The 19,529-nt window shown below is 36.2% G+C and overlaps 1 protein-coding gene across 3 annotated transcripts in view; it reads right to left on the minus strand.

Annotated features, from left to right (window-relative positions):
- The window catches only part of bbs9 (Bardet-Biedl syndrome 9), a 143,845-nt gene that overhangs the window by 120,160 nt on the left and 4,156 nt on the right, over window positions 1-19,529 (minus strand). For all 3 annotated transcript variants that reach the window (XM_055047276.1, XM_055047275.1, XM_055047277.1), the window contains exons 4-13: window positions 19,225-19,289; window positions 19,034-19,147; window positions 13,354-13,528; window positions 11,010-11,094; window positions 10,496-10,679; window positions 8,047-8,176; window positions 4,622-4,803; window positions 3,681-3,757; window positions 3,523-3,576; window positions 2,127-2,229 (exon numbers count right to left, since the gene is read on the minus strand). In XM_055047276.1, coding sequence (XP_054903251.1) covers window positions 2,127-2,229; window positions 3,523-3,576; window positions 3,681-3,757; window positions 4,622-4,803; window positions 8,047-8,176; window positions 10,496-10,679; window positions 11,010-11,094; window positions 13,354-13,528; window positions 19,034-19,147; window positions 19,225-19,289 — 1,169 coding nt within the window. The remainder of the gene's footprint in view (window positions 1-2,126; window positions 2,230-3,522; window positions 3,577-3,680; window positions 3,758-4,621; window positions 4,804-8,046; window positions 8,177-10,495; window positions 10,680-11,009; window positions 11,095-13,353; window positions 13,529-19,033; window positions 19,148-19,224; window positions 19,290-19,529) is intronic.

Below are 19,529 nucleotides of genomic sequence, written 5' to 3' on the forward strand. Positions count from 1 at the left end.
ATTAAATAAGAATCGCAACTAAAACTGCAAGTGAATACGTTTGTTCACGCAATAAGTCATTAAAAACATCCATAATCCTCCTACCACTTCCTGTCATCTTCTTTGTCTTTTCCACCAACAGTAACATCCAGTTGTGTGATGCAATAAAAAATATTTCCATTACGGTTTTGCTAACTTCACTCGATACGATCAAAAAACCACAAGTTTTTCAAAATTGCAGTTTTTTCAATAAGCTAATTAATTTTTGTAATTTCAATTTGCACATTTATATGTGCCAATGGAAATAGAGGTTAGAATCAACCAGGACTTTTCAGGATTGTACAGTCATCAGTCCAGGACTTGCTCAGAGCTTGCAGCAGGTGGGTGTCTGTGCATTTGTAGAAACATTGACGAAAATGCTTTTGTACAATGTTCACTTCTGACCACAAAAAATAAAAAAAATATCAGGAACAGACAGAAATTTTGCAGGAAGTCCAAGCTTTAACTGCAGAAGATTGTCCTATTAATCTTCTTTTTTTTTTTTTTTTTTTGTTGGGGATCTGGAAAATAACTTGGTGAAGAAAAGGTGAGCATTAAAGACGTTTGTGGAAACAGTGAAGCATTGTGATGCAATCCATGTGTTGGGTGTGCATCTCTTCCAAGGGAGTGGGCTTACGACCAATTCTGACAAGGACTGTGCTCTGAATATAGATTGAAACATTCTCCAAGAGAAACATCTTCCAGCAGCCCAGGTAACGTGTGTGGATAAAATGTGCATTTTAAGGTAAAAGTAATAAGTGGATAAAAACAAACAAAAAAAAAGAACACGTTTTTGACCCAAAAGCTATGCTAAATCCATAGGGTTCATTGAGGACCAAGAAAACTTATTAGCTTCAAGGTACAATAAAACGTAAGTGAGTTACTATCAGTCATGATTTGCCATGAAATTTAGGTCTACAATAAAATGGTAGTCCAGAGTATAAAGGTTCAGAAAAAGGTTAACACTGTAAGTACTAACTGTTTGCATGAATATGTATTTACTAATTAAGACTTCTGAAATTTGTTGAATATTTTGCATATCAGCATACAACATGTGAAAACACCAGCAACAACAAAGAAACCAACAATTTTAAAATGTATGCATCATCTTAAGATACTCCCATTATATGCTGAATATCCATATTTAAGTACATCAATGGAGCAGAAAAAGCTCCCATAGACTTTCATGACATGGAACATGTTTGGAGCTGCTAAGGTAGAAAAGATTTAGAATTAGATTTTCTTATAAGGACTACAGTACAAAAAGCTAGGATAGCTTCTGCAATTACACATATAAAAACCAAGTAAAAAAATGGCAATGAGACACGGTTAAAGCAGACTCCAATCACTGTTACGACATGCCTAATGTTGTTTTAATGAGCTGACAGTACTGGTGTTTAGGGTTAAAAGGTTGAGTGCATAAATAGTCTGGGTGACTCAGTTCAACATCAGTGCTGCCTGGAAGAGAGCAGCAGTAGAAGACATGGTGTAAACATTGATAAGAGCCAAATAAAAGTTAGCACACTCCTCTCACTCACACAGGCGTGTGTGTGTGTGGAGCAAAATGTGAAGTAGGACGAGATGTTCAATACATAAAACACATGAAGCAGAACCTGAGAGGACCCATGGAAGAGCATAAGTGATTGATGACAGATGAAGAAAGAGCTTTCACAAAACCAGATGCACAAAGCTGTGGATTATTTCCCTGAAAAAAAAAATTACACAGTACTGTATTATATAGGTCCTTAAATCCAAACAAGAGTATTATTTGAAGTTTCTTCAGTTCAAGGAACTCTACAAGCAGCATTAATAAGAAACATCCAAACAGCTGAAATCTGTGTTGCTTTTATTTAAAATCATTCATCTGTTAAAAGTTTCTTTTTTATGCAATATTCATGTATTATTTATCATACCCTTAAACTCCAGCTAACTCTGAGGAAATAAGGAACAGCCAGAACAAATACACAGGAAATTAATGAAAATAAATCAGAAATCAACCATTCATCACATATGTTTGAGCAAGTAACCCTAGCAAAGACAGCCATAAATCCTGCATGCACACACATGCATACACACACAAACAAAAATAAGAAGAACAGTTTACTAACCCATTGGCTCCAAAACAAACTGGTCTTGAGTGACAGCAAGGGGGGGCTGGACACAAATGGACAGCTTAGCAGACTGTAGGACAGAGTTGGTCTTCACCTTCACCTGCAGGAAAGACAATAACGAATGGTTAACCTAGAAAGACATATTTTATTTTTTCTGATGCCAGCAGGCTGGTGGTGTCTTAAAGCCCTGACAAAAAGAAATCATTAAGCTAAATCTTTTTTTTATTTCTCCATGTGTGTTTGGATTGTTTAAAGGCTGGTCTTAAATAACTCTGCAGCTACTCCTTCATTGTATTTTATTTGCTGCAAAAAACCAAATCCAACAAATCAGCAAAAATATTTCAGATTACCTGTTGGCAGAGGGTTAAGGGGATAATTATTAGGTTTTGTTCTGTAGCAACAGGGCCTGAGCACCTTACATAGTTGATGAGTCAACCATAAACTCTTCCTTACTTAAGGTACAGTTAGGGCCAGAAATATTTGGACAGTGACACAGGTTTTGTTATTTTAGCTGTTGACAAAAATATGTTCAGAAATACAATTTATTTATACTGTCAGCCCAGATTCAGCCAAATGCTGCAAAGTTGATCGGACGGCGCTTCACAGTACAGATGGATAATGACCCCAAGCATACAGCCAAAGCTACACAGGAGTTCATGAGAGCAAAAAGGTGGAATATTCTGCAATGGCCAAGTCAATCACCAGATCTTAACCCAATTGAGCATGCATTTCACTTGCTCAAATCCAGACTTCAGACGGAAAGACCCACTAACAAGCAAGACCTGAAGGCTGCGGCTGTAAAGGCCTGGCCAAGCATTAAGAAGGAGGAAACCCAGCGTTTGGTGATGTCCATGGGTTCCAGACTTAAGGCAGTGATTGCCTCCAAAGGATTCGCAACAAAATATTGAGAAAAACTTTTTTGTTTGGGTTATGTTTATATGTCCAATTACTTTTGAGCTCCTAAAATGTGGAGTGTTTGTAAACAAATGTGTACAATTCCTACATTTTCTATCACATATTTTTGTTCAACCCTTTAAATTAAACGTTACAATCTGCACTTGAATTTTGTTGTAGCGGTTTCATTTCAAATCCAATGCGGTGGCATGCAGAGCCCAACTCACAAATATTGTGTTACTGTCCAAATATTTCTGGCCCTAACTGTATACTTGTCTGACATCACCAGTCAGACACCTAAAGCTGGGCTGAAATTCAGATAAAAGAAAAAGAAAAGCATCAAAGCTTTGCAATGGCATAGTCAAAGTCCAGATCTCAGCCCAATTTAAAACACTGTGATGGCACCTTAAGAGATATGCGCAGAGACTAATTAGACAGTTTGTCTTTGTGACACTAAGAAACAATTTGTGACAGACAAAGAAACAATAAAATAATTTACCTGTACAGTAACTGAGGGTACAGGCAGACCATCAATATCTTGGATTAGAGCTTGCTGTAAAAGAAACAATTAATACATTTAAACTTCTGCGTGTATATCCTTATGTTTTAAATATCTGCCAATCAGTTCATGAAGAACATCCGAGCTCGTGTATTTACCGACGGTGTGTCGAGGCATGAAGACACAGTCGCCTTGACACACAGGTCATCCACAGCATCAGATTTGGGGAGTATATCTATGAAAAAAGGCATCCAATTAAAACGCTGGAACAAGAGTCTTAAATAAATACTTGTATTAGTGTTTATTTAAACACTACATACCTTGCATTTAGACAAATGCAAGGTATTAAATTAAGAAAAAGAAATACTTTTGTGAGAAAACATTGGTAGTTTCGGGCGAAATTAGATATTTACATACAATGTTGAAAAATAAACACAAACTGTAAAAGTCGGTTGTTAAGAGTGTCATAAGCATACAAAAAAAATGTTGAGAGAAAGGAAAACGCAAGTAAGAAAAAGAGTACAGAAGCAATAGGACTACCTGTAGTTTTAACAGAAATGCTGAGCAACACTTATTCAGTAATTTCACAAATTATGGGCAGCCTCAAGACTGCACAGGTTGGCTTTTGCGATTGGTGAAAAACCTTAAATTTCCACATTAAAATCTCACATTCTGTTAATTGTTTCCACACATAAACCTAACCATTCTATTGTCACGTTTGTGTGCACAACTAGCGTGTTTAAATTATTTTTTTTCTGTTCTTTGTTTTTATAACATAACACAAGAAATGTATAAAGTCCAAATCCTGTGGTAGTAGGGATCTAAAAATATCTTCCAGAATGGTAGTACTTGGAAATCTTTATATTTACTCCAGTGTCCAGGGAAATAAGTTTAAAAACCACTGCCATAGTAATATAAACTTCTGAAGACATGAAGGAAGTTGAAGGAAGACGAAAATGAATGAAACTGCTATGTGGGCCAAACTTTAAAGCTGTTTAATCCTAGATATTGTACAGTAGGATCCATGAAGTTGGGAGTCCAGTTTCATCAGGAAGTTGCTTCAAATTCAGAGCTTTTTCTATTTCTAGTATCCTCTCACCTTGAGTCCTTGTAGCCTCTCGAATGAACTTCTGCAGTTTTTTCATCTCAGCATCAATCTGCTCATAATCAGCCTCCCTCGCATCTACTTTTGGAGTTGAAAAAAAGGAGGGGTCTGTACCCATGTAAGAGCACAAAAGATGTCCATCTGAGCTCAGACTGACCACAACACCCTTCAGCTCCCTGAGGACCAAAAAAAACAAAAAAATCAAAAAGAGGACAGGGTTAACTCTGTAACAGCTGCCATCTGCTGAGAACCTGTGCTTTACAGTTTCTTTGTAGTTCAACTCTATTCCTTAAGGATAACAGAAGGTGAAGTTCAGTGCCGGTTTTTAATGTGGAAATACATAATAACATGGAGAGTATGAAGAAATGCTGAGTGATCCAATAATGCTTAAATTGTGAAGTAACTTTTAGCAGATGTGTTTGTGTGATTTCTGTTGCAGTTCAGCGAGGAGGTAACACATTCATCCACACACAAATACACACGAGACGGGCGGCTCCACACCTGCACAGAAAAGTGTCTGAGGGAGCACTAAGCTTTCACTTTAACTGTTGCGGGAAGGAATTGATGTTTAGAGGCAGGACAAAGATTTGCAAAAACACACATCTCTAAGAGCTGTCATTTTTACCAAAATAGAGTAGACGTGACAATTTTTTAAAACATTGTTTTTGCTACTTGTATAAAAATAACTGTGGATTCTGCATAAATGAACATATGAAGAAGAAAAGAAGACAACTGCCAGAATACAGGCCATTTGTCGACAGAACATTTTCATACTGAAAATATTAAGTGAACTTTTACAGATTATGGTATAAACAAGTTACCCTCATTATGTTGATGGTTCACAATGACTGGTGGCATGGTGCCAAGCCACTGTGTGCCAGACTTGCAGAATCAGCACTTTTATCTGCAAATTAAACAGCCTCAGCATTTAGTACGACCCAATATTCCTATTCACTAATATTCTAGTTTGATCCAGCTCTGTGGTCACCCTCACTGCTCTGATCCTGAATCTGGACATTAAAATGCTACCATGAGGAGAACATATTTTACTTATTTGGCAGGAGCTTCATATTCATAGGTTCTCATAAGCTAGCAGGGGTCTGAAACATTTATAAACCTAAGAACCATATTTGTGTTCAGTCCAGCTAAATAAAACTTTAGTCGCAAATGTTAAAAAACACACACACACACACACACACAACAAAGAAGACAACCTGAAATCTCTGATAAATTTATCTTCAGAAAACTTTTTGTCATTTAGAAAGAATCCCATTTTATTTTTGTTTTAGGTTTTTGCAGATAGGAGATGTAAAAGTTTTATGCTATTGCAATTTGAATTTATGGAAAATAAAATATCAGAAATAAGATAGCGGCACAACGATCAGGCATAATATTATGACCACCTGCCTAATAGTGTGTTTGGTCACCTTTTCTTAGTTGAACAACCCTAACCCAGAGGTATAGGGTCAAAAAAATGAATGATCATGATAAGCTGTTATTCTCTGTGGGACATTTTCTGAATTGTTAGGTATGTTGTTAGATTTGTTAAATAAATGTCTGTGGACAGTTTAGAATGGAAAAAATGAGACTAATTGTGAGACCCACGAAGCAAAGCAAGAAAAAATTTTGGAGCCCTACAGTAAATCTACGGTGAGCTGCTGGGGTGTGTGTTTGTTTTGCATGGTTTGCTGTGTATTTGTGTAACTCTCCCACACTCCTCCGTGTCCCACAGACACAGTGAACGACCCGATGACTATCAAAAGCTTAAAAACAACACAGCCCCAACCTAAACCAAACAGCTACCCAGACACACACTATCTCCTACATCTAAACCACACATGCGCAAACACTGGATCAGAGACCTCATCGTTTTTCAACTGTGTTTGCGCTTTACATTGTAATTGTATCAAATTGCAGCTTGATTGTAGTTGTTTGGAAAAAGACAAAGGATTGGCTCTGACTGGTCCCTCCTCACTATGCTATGATTGGCCAGCTGGAACACATTGCAGAGTTATTTCCTGCCAAACCTCTGACACCGGATTTTACAAGCTGATAACTGAGTCAGAGTACCTGTTGCATGTTTATTCGTGCTCATGTGAATATTTACGTCTACATTTAAAAAAATGCATACAATTTTTACAGTCTTTCAATTTTAAGGAGATTTGGTAGACCTTAGATTAAACTTTTTACTCAAGTATTTAAAACTAAACTGATTTTTACCTCCCTTGACATCTACTTTGTTATATACGGTGGCAAGATAAACTTACACATTCAGTCTTGTTTATCTGAAAAGATGAGCAACTTTTTCTTTGCATTTATCTGACAGTAGAAAAGGAAATGTGTGGAAATGTTTAGTCCAAGAGTTGTTTCCATTAATAATTTTCAGACTCACAAAATAAAAATTCAAAACCCTATTTAATGACAGGTTGTTTTGTCTTACAGAAAAAGCACCAAGCCGCCAAATAAACAAAAAGTAAATTTAACAAAAAGATTTGGGCTTTGGGTGCTCACCCTCAGAGACGCAGACAGATGTGTGCTACATATATGATGTTTTGGCAAAAATTATCTATTTTTTTCCTTCACAATTTTGTTAATAGTAAATAGAGTTAAATAATAAAAACTGCAGAAGTTATTCTTTTCTTTCTTTACTTAAAGGAAAATGTCAAGGTACACAGAGTACAGGTACAGGCGCTGCTGCCCTCCGATAATATCCTGCAGCCGCCTGCACATAGTTCTGAACTTTAACAGCAGGAAAGAGTTTTATACGTAAAGCACTTTATTTTAAACATTTTTATCATTTCCTTCTTTTGAACTCTAAATATAAACAAATGCTATTACTTCAATGTAAAAACATTAAATTAAATAAGTTTTTGGTAGTACTCCCTAATGATAATGGCTATTTTTAGAAGTAGCTACGCAGGCGACTGACAAGGCACCTTCGGGCGACCGGGTGCCCGCGGGCAACGAGTTGGTGACCCCTGGTGTAGTGTGTTGATTCAAAATTCTCAAACATTCAGCTCAAGAACTAAACTTTAATTCAAAATATGATTTAGATACACGTAACTTTGACCAATTTTTCTCTATAATATTATCCTACTGTGATGAAAAGATATTTATTTCAAGGATTTTTACCTGAACGTGACAGCACTATTTACTCGATGACGGTAAGATTTAAATGAAACTAAAATTTAAAAAATACTTAATTTACCCCAAAGGGAAATTAAATGCGGTCTTAACTCAAAGAGACGCTGTGGGCAGGAAGGATACTAAAAGAACAAATCTAAAGCTAACATACGGCAACTCCAACATCCTGCCACCATGAGAAGCACAACTCTAAAATACAAGATACATGGATGAGTATTGCTTTGTGCATCACACATCAGCCCTAGATGTGCTGTTTTACTGGAGGGGGAACTCACGGGAGATTGGTGACATGAACAGCCACGGGGACAAAGGGAAGCTGGGCTGCCCACTTCAGCGTGATGTCCTGGTAAACCAGCAGCATGTTGTTGTGGTTACCAAGCAGCAGGTTTGTGGTGCCATCTTTCACTAAATAATAATGACAGACAAAGGAGATTAAGCAGAAAATATGTCACTTTTAAACATTTTGAAGCAGGCTTGTAGAGTATAAAGCAATAAAAAAATATTCAAGTCAGAGACATTTTGAACACAAATTCTCAAGTCAGATAAGTAGATATTTTTCTCTAAGTTAAAAAAAAACCCAACAATCTCTTTGGTGCATTTATTCACATTGGTGTCTTGTGGTTAGAAAGTCATCATCAGTTTCATAGGAGCACAAATTTGATGGTTTTGTCTCCCATTCTTAGTTACATAAAACAGTGGCACGTATTCACAAATCTAACAACCATGGACAAAAATAACAAATTCCTGTGGTGGGTGGCACTGCCCTTCAGGATGAGTGCAGCTTGAACTTTCCGTAACAAAAAAATCATCTCTTTACGCTTCACATATGGTTTGAATAAGAGATGCTGTCATCAAGATCTTTCATTCAGACACAAACTCTGTTCTTATAGGTGTACTGTAAATAAAGCTTAGGCACTTTCTCTAGTGAACCAAGGCTAGAAACATGAAATATAAATACTGCCTGTGTATCAACTCGCACCATCCAGTTAACCCACCGATGGTGCAGTTACCACCTAGTGAGATCTGAGGTGACGGCCACACGCAAAACAAAGCTCACAGAAGTTATAATATAGTAACAGTGGTCAGCAGGGCATTACAGTGCTGTGGTCAAAATGATAGAGTATATGTTGATGCCACATCAAAGCAAACACACCTTATATCTCAGCGGACTCCTAAAATGACAGTTTAATTATAGAAGGAGTGTGAATTATGGTGTTTTTAACCTTTTCTTCAATCCTGTCTTCTTCATTGTCTCCATAGTAAAACCAGTTCATTTCCATTGTTGCTGCTTGATTTTTGTTGTTGCAACATGTTTCTGAACTAATTTTTTTATCAAACTATGTATGTATTTACTTTATTGCTTGACATTAGGGCTGGAACTAACAGTTATATTTAGTATTGGTTATTCTTTCGATTAGTTTGACGATTAGTCAGATAAAAAGAAAGTTACATTTTGCAGATGCTTCATTTTAGTCTTTTTTATACAATTAGGCATACCTTATAAGATGTCAAATAAGTAATTCATTTTCTTTTTTAGAATAAGAAAATAACCATTTTATTTTAATTTTATTTCTATTGTCCTTCTTTTAGAAAATGGTCTATATGTTCCAGTTCACAATTAATTACTAAATTAGTTACATTTTTCAATAATAGATTTATAATGATTCATTTTTGCAGTCCTATTTGACATTTTAAGGCCTTCCCCCAACCCAATAAGCCTGATGTAGAACAAAGATATAAGAAAATGATAAGAAAAAAGGTAGAATGCTCAAACCATTAAAACACAATGTTCAGCTGTAGAAAGGGGAATGAAAACCGTAATAAAAATGCTCTTTCTAGTACATATATTTTTTCTGAATGATAGAAATATGATCTCACTACATTCCTTGGCATGATTATAGGCTCTTGAGTGATTTTTTATGTTTGCATGCACATAGTGTTTAGTGACAAATTAAAGCTAATCCCTCTGGAGCTCCACCCATTACTCCAAAATAATTCTGATGCTGTCAAGGTTTGTCAGACACATCAGTTACAAATTTCCCCAAAGTGATTTAGTTTAAATGAAAACTGAAGGCCGCTGCATATGACTTACATCATTTCATAACAATAAAATGACCAAATAATAATGCCTGTATTTGAATAGATCTGTCATCTGTTTATTGCATTTTTACAGTTGGAAGTCATCATTATTTATCATGGAGGTGAAGAAATTTTATATTGGAACTGATGCCAAAACAATTACAAAATAAAAGAAAGAAAAGAAAAAAGAGAGAAACAGACAGAAAGAAAGATGGATGGAGGGGGACTGTCGATAAGGGTAAGAGATTTGATCCAGCTGAGGCAGATGTGAGGCCAGAGGCCAGAAGGAAAGCATTAAAAAAAAAGTCTGCAACAGATCGCTGTTGTCTGCACTCCTTACACAACACAAAAACTACGAGCGAATGTTTTAAGACACTGTGACTGTTTGATATGCTACTGAATATTTGGTGGCAGCTAAAATAGTCACACTTGTTAATATGCACTTGCTGAAAATATTTTAATTGAGTTATTGTTGACAATGCAAACTCCATCCATGTGGAAATCTTCCCAACACGGTCAATAAATATCATAGTCTAGACTCTAGAGCATCTTGTGAGGTAAAAGCAAACAAAGACTCTGGCAATGAAACTCTTCTGTTCAGAAGAGAAAAGCTGAAGTTTCTGTGCCAATTTTTCTCCACTTTACCTGAGATATAGGGTAGGAAACAGCTGGGATTAAATTCTAATTTCTTCATGAAGCGTATCTGTCCGTTATCACGAAGACAGAAGAGGTTCCTTTCACCCAGCACCATGATGGAGGAAGAAGAATGGGAGAATGAGGGTACTGATATGTCCAGGGCCTGTTCTCCCAGGACAAATGTCCAGTCAGGCTGCAAAGAGATACACAAAATTAAACCAGATCATTATAATTAATATCATTGTACTATTCTTCAACTTTAAATTAATGTAAATTATGAATAATCACTATTTGAACAAGCCTTCAAAAAGCTTGAAAAACGTGTATAATTTATGTTACATATTTTGACTGTAAGGAACAGACAAGATAACTTATACAGGATGTACATGACTGAAGCAGAATTTCACATACTTCTGCACTACATATACTTTTAATCAAATGCATGTGGTTAATAGTTGTGTAACCAAGAGGTAGTAACAGATAAAACTGCCATCAACCTCAAATATCTGAATTTAAGACTCACCGTCAGCCTCTTGCCCCCAGTTTTAGGGAGTAAATCTGAATCCTGTCGATTCTCTGCATCTGTAGCAATGGCCAGAGTCTCATACCTGAGAGTCAAATTAAACAAACACATACTGACAAAAACAGTGATACTATTTCTAAAATCCTGTTCAAGTACTATCAGAGTGATTTTCTGTTTTTCTCAGGTGCTCTTTTGTATCAATATAACATATAATTTTAATTATAATATAATAAAATTAAGACAAATTATCCAGCACTGCATTTAAATTTTTAGTTTTATGTTTAATTGTAGATTTGGATTCCTACTTTTAACTTAGATTTTAATTCCAGCTAACATTCTCCTTCCATTGTTGGTTAATATTCAAATGTTAAAGTCAAATATCGTAAAGCATGTTTTAAAAAAAATCCCCTTATTCACAGCCTCTCTTAAATCAGTCAACACTGTAATGACCCACCTTTTTCAGGAAATGGCAGTCAATCAGTTTTAGTCAGTGAACAGTATATACCTGGCAATAAATTAAGTGGTCAAGCTGATCTGTGGTCAGTTGATTTTGGCATTTGTAGTGTTAGCCGTTTTCCAGTAAGAGACTGGCAGACGAAGCAGCTTGGCAGGAATCTATCTTTCTTCACCGACACTCGAATGAACAGCACTCTAAACGTAACCCAGTATGACTCCGAACCACAGACCAAACACTAAATACCTGCTAACCTAGCCACTCTGTGTTATCATGCTGAAAAATATTTTTGGACCATAAAACCGTTACTAATCAAAGCAAACAGGTTTAAATCTATCTTAAATAACAGCAGTCTTGTTCTATAAAGGAATCCAATGCATCGCCTCGTGGGCTCTGCATGTTTTTTTTGTTGTTGTTTTGTTTTGTTTTTTTATTTTAGTGATATGCTCATTACTATTATGAGCATATCATAATGTCATCATGAGGATTTTATTATAATATTACAAAATAACATTGAGGGTTCTTCCATACAACAAAAATGACAACAAAATTCTCTATGTCTCCAATGCTCACAGTGTTTTCTCATCAATGTGAAAGCATCAAGGTTCACTCTGAATTTATGACCAGTATTTACGGTCAGGAGGAACCCGTATTTCTCTCAAACCAAACTGGATTAACGTTTAACCATTATCCACAAGTTCTTTGATAATCAAATTTTATAAACGGATTCTAGAAAAACACTTTGAGAAACATGTATAAAACTTTCTTTCTTTTTCACAAGGGTCAAATCTAATAAAAGAAGAAATTGTAAAGTTACATTTTTGCAGTAAAACACATAATTTCTTGTTTCTACTCATCCATTCAGTAGCTGCCTCTGCAAAGACCACCAGGAAACTAATGAGCTTTATGGATGACTGCCAGTGAGGAAACATGTTCATCATGCTGTGAGCGCAACTTGGAGAACAAAAAAAATCTAAAATATATAAAATGTGTCAGGGCAGGAGTTCTAGATGTTTACAGAAAGATTTAGTGAATTCACATGTATACCATTGTATGAGTGACTGATTTTTATTCTGCATAACACTAAACATGTACACTGCTTTGATACATATGGGGACTGATTATGGAAATATTTCTACAGCTCAGTACACTTTGATTTTATTAAATGATAATTTGACTTCAATATTGAAGTAATGTGATTGAAAAAGTAAAACAATTAATTTTTCAACAAATTTATTTGCAATCTAATAGCCATTAGTTTTTTTCCACTATAGTGGCATTAATTTTCATAATCAATCAGTCACGTTTATTTCTGTAGCACATTTACAACAAGGCAGCTCAAAGTGCTTTATATCATAAAAAGACAAAACTACAAAGTCATATTAGACACTCCCCATTCAACAATTTAGAAAATCAATAAACTTTATATTTTGTGAAGTGTCATCATTATATATCAAAATGTTGGTCAGTGTTACACTTATTATGGTTTAAGTCTTTTAAAGCAAACTTGACATGCAGTGGTGAGAAAAAACTGTTCATCTATAACAGTATGTATTTTTATTTAGTGGGATCAGGTTTAATTTGGGATTTTATGTTTTAAACCAGCATGCAAACTAACCTTGTGTGCTTACAAATACAGGTGTGTGTGTATGTTTCTGTTCTGATAAAACATCACTGAGCGGTGAAGTCATTTAGAAATAAATGACTTCACAAAAGGCAAAGCTTGTAGTATTAGCCATGGCTTTCTCTATTACAAGAATATTTGAATAGTTATGAAATTGTTTACAGGTCATTTCTGTATACAAAGAACTGGATTTACTCATTAATTAAATTTCCAGAAAAAACTGTTGCCAGCAAATGCATCACAGTTGCTTTTTAGAATAAACCTACTTGTAGCCTTCAAGCTGGCGTGCAGAAGACACGGTGAGGAAGCTGTCGGTTCTGGGATTGTAGGCCAGTGGACCAGGCAGCAGAAAGCCAGGAAGGAACCTCCCAAAAGAGTAGCTGTCCTGCTCAAAGAACATCAGCATCCCATCCATAGACTGGATGCACAAGGAATGGTGACCTGATGGAGAAAGAGGGGAACAATGCCCAGAAGACGATTCAAACTCCTACTATACGGAAAAAAGCAACATATTATTCAAAGACTGACTTTTGAAAATTGTCAAAAAGGCTATTTATTACAAAGCTTTTAATGAAAATAACTTCTACATATCAAAAGTAAAATTTTTCTCTGTCCTGTACTTAGACTCAAATGAACTTTTTGCTTTCACTGCCAACATTATCATTCAAAGGAATTATTCAGATTCTTATAGATTTACAAAATTAGGATTCTTATTTTGAATCTAACTTGTCAAATTCCTCTCAAATATCTGTATTTATGTGAGAACGTTTTCCAAACATGGCAACACGATTCATATGCATTAAACTTTTCACACTGTGTAACATTACAAACACAAACTTCATTGTACTGTGACAGACCAACACAAAGTATTTATTATAATAAATTGTAAGGAACAATACTTGATTTTTCATAGTTTTACAAATGAAAGACTAAAAAATATGGGATGCATTTGCACTTGGGCCTGATTAATTTTGGGAGGTCAGTAATTGGCTAATACTTACATTTGCAAGGTTTACACGTTTGCAGTTAATAATAGTCCTGTCACTGTCACTAACTCAACGACTTTTTTTGGAATAAAGAGCAACATTTCAGACAACAAAAAATCTGCATCAGCCAAAACTGGGATCACCAAGTTAAGCTTTTAAAAGATTGGTAATTGGTGACTCAGGTAATTATCTTCCCTAACAGCTGCTTTCAGGAGTTAACTTTGCAGGAAAAACAATTGTGAGATGGGAGACATTAATGTTTAGATTTATATTCTGCCTTACAGCAGCTGACACAAACCCTGGATGACTGGCATTGCTCTGTTTTATTTCAGCCCTGTTCTCATTTTGTTCTGTAAGGTGTGCTTTCCCCCTTGGCTGAATCTGATATCTCGATTAACACCTCCTCACCCACGCAAACACACCTGAGTTTAAGTGTAAATGTGCACACATGTGTGTGTGTTCAATAGGAATGGCAGGATGTTGAATTTACAAAGCCCTAACTCAAAAAACACACCGACACGTGCACGGCCATAAAGCAGTGGAGCTGCGTGAGCCACAGAAGTATAATTAGGCCTCAATGCGCTATTAAAAGTCATACTGCCATCAACTGCAGGTCAGGAAGACAACCTCCTACAGCGCAACACCTACATACACACACTTAATATCCATCACCAAGGATTTAGACAGAAAAAAGTTCCACACACTTACACACCTATCCCATGTAAACAAGTGAGAGTGTGTTAGTGATGAGTTGTCTTTCAGGCTGGCTGTTAACACACACAAGGACATGGCCTTGAAACTGCACCACATGAGCACAACAGCAGATATAGGAGGAAGGCATGCATGTTTGAATATATGTGTATTAGAGGGTGTATTGTGTGCATATTTGAAACATTTACAAAATAAATACAAGAAAAAAAGAACATGAAATGTCTGTCTCAAATAACTGCTGTGCGACTACTCCAAATGTGGAAAAATATTGGAAACACACAGGCCTGAACTAACTGTAACGCTGACAGCGTCTGTCATCACTGGGGTTGTGTGTTATTTCTAATCATATTCCAACTGTAATTGTAGCCTCTTACATAAAGTCAGATTTATTTGAATAAAAGCAAAAGCCACCCACCTCTCATATCAGTAAAAGCTTTTTTTTTTTTATAACGGCAGCTTTTTCGCGTTCTATTCTTGGGATTGAAAAGGTAAAAACACTTAATACCAAGAAACAGCATAAATAAAACCTCTAAATTACATATTTAAGCTCTAATAAGTGGCATTGCTAATATTCAGTTTATACAATTTCTTTCTTAGTGTTTTATGAAACTTTGCACATTAAAAATAAAATACCGGTACAGTATAATTTATTTGGAAATGTATTAATTGAGTATTGAAAGTTATTAATATTTTGGAATTTCTAGAGAAAAGCATTTATATAAAACATTTCATAAAATAAACTTGATGTTTTATGTGTATTTAGATAGATTTTTGGAGTTGCAGAGGACAAACAATATACACAAACTTTAAAGCTTACATACTTAAATTCAAATACAGAAAAATGTGTGACATATGAAGTAAATTCTCATCAAATATTCTCTTTAAACTAGGCCTCAAAAATATTGATAATCTCTATCATGATTAACGCATTTTTTTCCGCTTTGCTCTTACTTTTCAATCAGCACAAAGCTTATTAACCAAGCTTTAGCAAACACGTCTTTCAGATGTGTCTATAAATCACAATAAAGGACTAATTATCTAACTAACTAGATATCTTACTTGCAAACAGAGTTTGAATCCACGCCGTCTGAAATATATTACCTTACTAAATAGTACATTCAACAGTTAGCGACTGCTTTACATGCTTTAATTCTGATACATTTTATTTAATTGCTCTTGTTAAAATATAAACTAAGAACATTATGATATAATGCTGAATATGATATACAAAAGAGAAAATACAAAAAGCTTACAATTAAATGTTACTAGGGTTTTAAAAAAAAAATCCACATTACATCAAGGTCTGTTTTAAAAACACCAGATGTGAGCAACAAACCCGAAAAGGTCACAAGGACCTAAGCTGGAAGAGAATGAGATCTTCCTTCAAGACAAGAACCTTACTGATTTATAAGGTGTCTGCTGATAAAAAACAGCAAACAGCGAAAGAACAACATGTACTCCACTTGACACAGCCCTATTTATCGAGAAGAGAAATGGTAGAACTCATTGCTATAATATCAAGTGTGCTCACGTACCTAGCATGAGGGCACCACAAGTCAGACACAGTAGAGGAAACAGGCCTGTATTATTAGTATGATTGAAAAGAAATGTTAAAATGAGCCGCCAACAAAGAACAGAGGCTGGCTGCACGCTGCAGAGGGCAGTGCCTCACCTCTGTGTGAGAACATGAGAGTGTGTGAGAAACACACTGACTGTATATGTCAGAGTGTGTGCCCATGTTTTTTTTTGTTTTGTGCATGCATGTTTGTGCACGTGTATATATGTGTGTGTGCGTTTGTCTAAGCTTGTAAAGACCGGTACGTACTTTGGGGTTTGTGTGTGTGTGTGGCCTGAATGTGACCCAAACCCAGAGGCAGCTCAGTCATTAGAGCTGTATTAGTGCAGAGCTGCTATTACAGCGCCTACAGCACTGCTAAATGGCTGCTACTATAGGCCACCACACACACACTGACACACTCACGTGTAGCAGCAGACACGTCTTGTAAAAACATTCCCACGCACACCAACTTCTGCGTATTAAGGCACAGTTTGAACACACTGTCACACAAATTACATTTATTGACACCAGGTTTCTCTGGTTGCTCTGTGCACCTTTTCTTGTTCAGTAACCTATCAAAGGAAACCCAACAGTGTCTGTTAATCACTGAGTGTGTTTTTAATTGTATCATTCATTGCCTATACCTATTTGCCATAGCAATTAGAGAGATAGTAACTAATTAGGACAGCGGAATCTGCAGTACCCAGAGAGAACTCATGAATGTTGAAAATAAACCAAGGCAACAGTGTTGCCAACTGTACCACTGTGCAGCCTAATTTAACCAATGTTAGAAACAACAAATAGTTATTCAACCAGTTATTGTATTGTAAATGCAATGTCTCTGCATCATTTCTGAATTTCTGCTAAGAATTTTGCAAACTACTATGATCAACAGAAGAAAAAAAATATATAATAATAATGCTAAGAAGACATGTAAAATTATGTTTGTGGAGTTTTGAATTTTAAATTACAGAAGTTAAACTTCTGCTAATGTAAGATTGTTCTCCAGCTTAACTATGAGCTCTATGCAGTGGTGGGGAGAAAAAAGGGATCCCCCCTTCAAGAAGCAATACAACATCCCATTCATTCAAATCACACAACGCTCATTGGAGACTGAACTTCTGACGTTTCAGTGCCATCTAGTGGAGATGTAACACACAAGCGAAAAGAAGAGGAGGGTTTTAGTTATGAAAGGGGCAGTGTATTTTTTGTTGATCGATTTTACTTTAAATAATTATCAAAATAAATATATGGTTTATGAGCTTATGCCTGAATTTCAGACTCAAAGTTATTACTTTAATGGGGTTTATCTGAAAATACCATTAAGATGAATTTACTTGGGTCTAAAGTGCTTGAAATCTGGGCTTCATGCCTAGATGGGAAAATGCACTTCATACATATAAAAGCTTGATTTTGTGCGAGACCTCAGTTGACATATCCAAGACCTGCTCCACAGTGTTGTAATACCAGAAAGTCTGCACAGACAAAGTCACATTCATTGGTTTGTGGCATGCACGCTGCACGTGATTTGAGTAAATGCTGAGGTATTGGTTTTAATGAGCCCAGGCTGCTCTTTCTATCAATCAAATACACACTTCCACACATGCACACACACACACCCAGGCTCTCTAAATACAAAGTGAAAGACGGGCTCATCATGCCAGGCCACAGTGTCTGGCAACAGCTCTCTTCACACACACACACCTCGACAATAAAGCCTTTATTTAAAAAGGTCATTTTCTGTACTTTAAAGGGGGTTCCCTGTGCGTCTGTGTGCACGTGTGTGTCTGTGTGTGTGTTTTCCTTGGGCGCTGACTAACTGAGGGCTTTCCCCTACTTGGTTTTTCCGAGAGTCCGGTGAACTAAAGATGGAGCAGTTGTATGTGCCCTCTCACTCTCCTTTGCTCCTTGCACACAGCTTCAAACTTTCATGCATTTGTCAGGTGCTGCCACTGCCCCTTTTACAGAAACACACTCACTCATGCACATTTATTCCAATAAAGGAAGGTATACAGGATATTCAACATTAGAGCGTGACTCTTATTTTGCACATCTAGAGGCTAAAATTTTTGTCCCTTTTTTTTCACAAAAGATCTCAAACACAGTCAAATTAGATTGAGAGTTTTTCTACATATTTATTTTGATGCATTTACTCTGGACTTTGACTGAGCCCTTCCTGTTTTCTGTATATCACCTTGTGTTTACTTTCATCCATGTTCCAATCAACTCTGAACAGCTTCCTCGATTAGGCTGAAGAAAAGCGTTCCCACAGCATGATACTTACAACACAATGTGTTATCATGGGGTGATTAATAGTCTTACTTTTACAACACACAGAGCATTTAGAACGTAAGCCAAACATAGCTGGTAACATATCCAACTACCTGCTATGAGCCCAGATCTAATTTTAGGATTAATTTTTAAATCTGATTTTATTCAATAGCATGGAAGCAAATGATGATTTGTGGGGGAGAAAATCTGTATCCTCCTCTGATTGTTTGAAATTTAAGTTGGTTTCAATAAAAGTAGGAGTGAAAATTTTCAGAGAAAGTACTCAGTAAATATAAAGACACACCCTTTTACCTGCTACCAAAAAAAAGTTAAAATCTGGATACACATACAGCAAAAAGTTGTGCCAACAGTTCTTCAGCAGGCAACTACAACCCAGAAGGATAACAAAGCAGTGACTACCTGTGACTCTTCCAAATGTGCCATACGTCATGTTGCAGGCTGTTCTTTGCAGGTTATGCTCATACACTAACTTCAGCTGGTACTGATCTCCATGTTCCACATTCCCTGAAGTACCTGAACAACAAAGAGAACAAAAAAGGCATGGATGGCAAAAATTATATGATCAGTAGCTATGTGAAGGTGTCTGTTACCTGTCACAGAGTAAACTGACAGCTTCCTTGGGTGAAGAACAGCCAAATGAAGGAGGTCTGAACACCTAAAAGGAATTTTATTGAACAATATTATTGCAATTTCATAAATACTGACTTTTGAATAAAAAATAAAAACTGGAATATGTGGTTATTGATCAATATTTTGATCTTTAGAAGCTCAAATCTTAAAGGAGGATAGATTCAAACAAAACAGCTCCAGTTAGTTGTGCGTTGGATAAGAGGTGTCTAACAATAGGCACAGACATGCAGGCCCAGCAGTTCTGTCCTCAGATATTCCAGAAAGG

Source organism: Poeciliopsis prolifica, unplaced genomic scaffold (genome assembly GCF_027474105.1).
Source record: "Poeciliopsis prolifica strain line A6 unplaced genomic scaffold, Auburn_PproV2 SCAFFOLD025, whole genome shotgun sequence".
Classification (NCBI taxonomy): domain Eukaryota; kingdom Metazoa; phylum Chordata; class Actinopteri; order Cyprinodontiformes; family Poeciliidae; genus Poeciliopsis; species Poeciliopsis prolifica.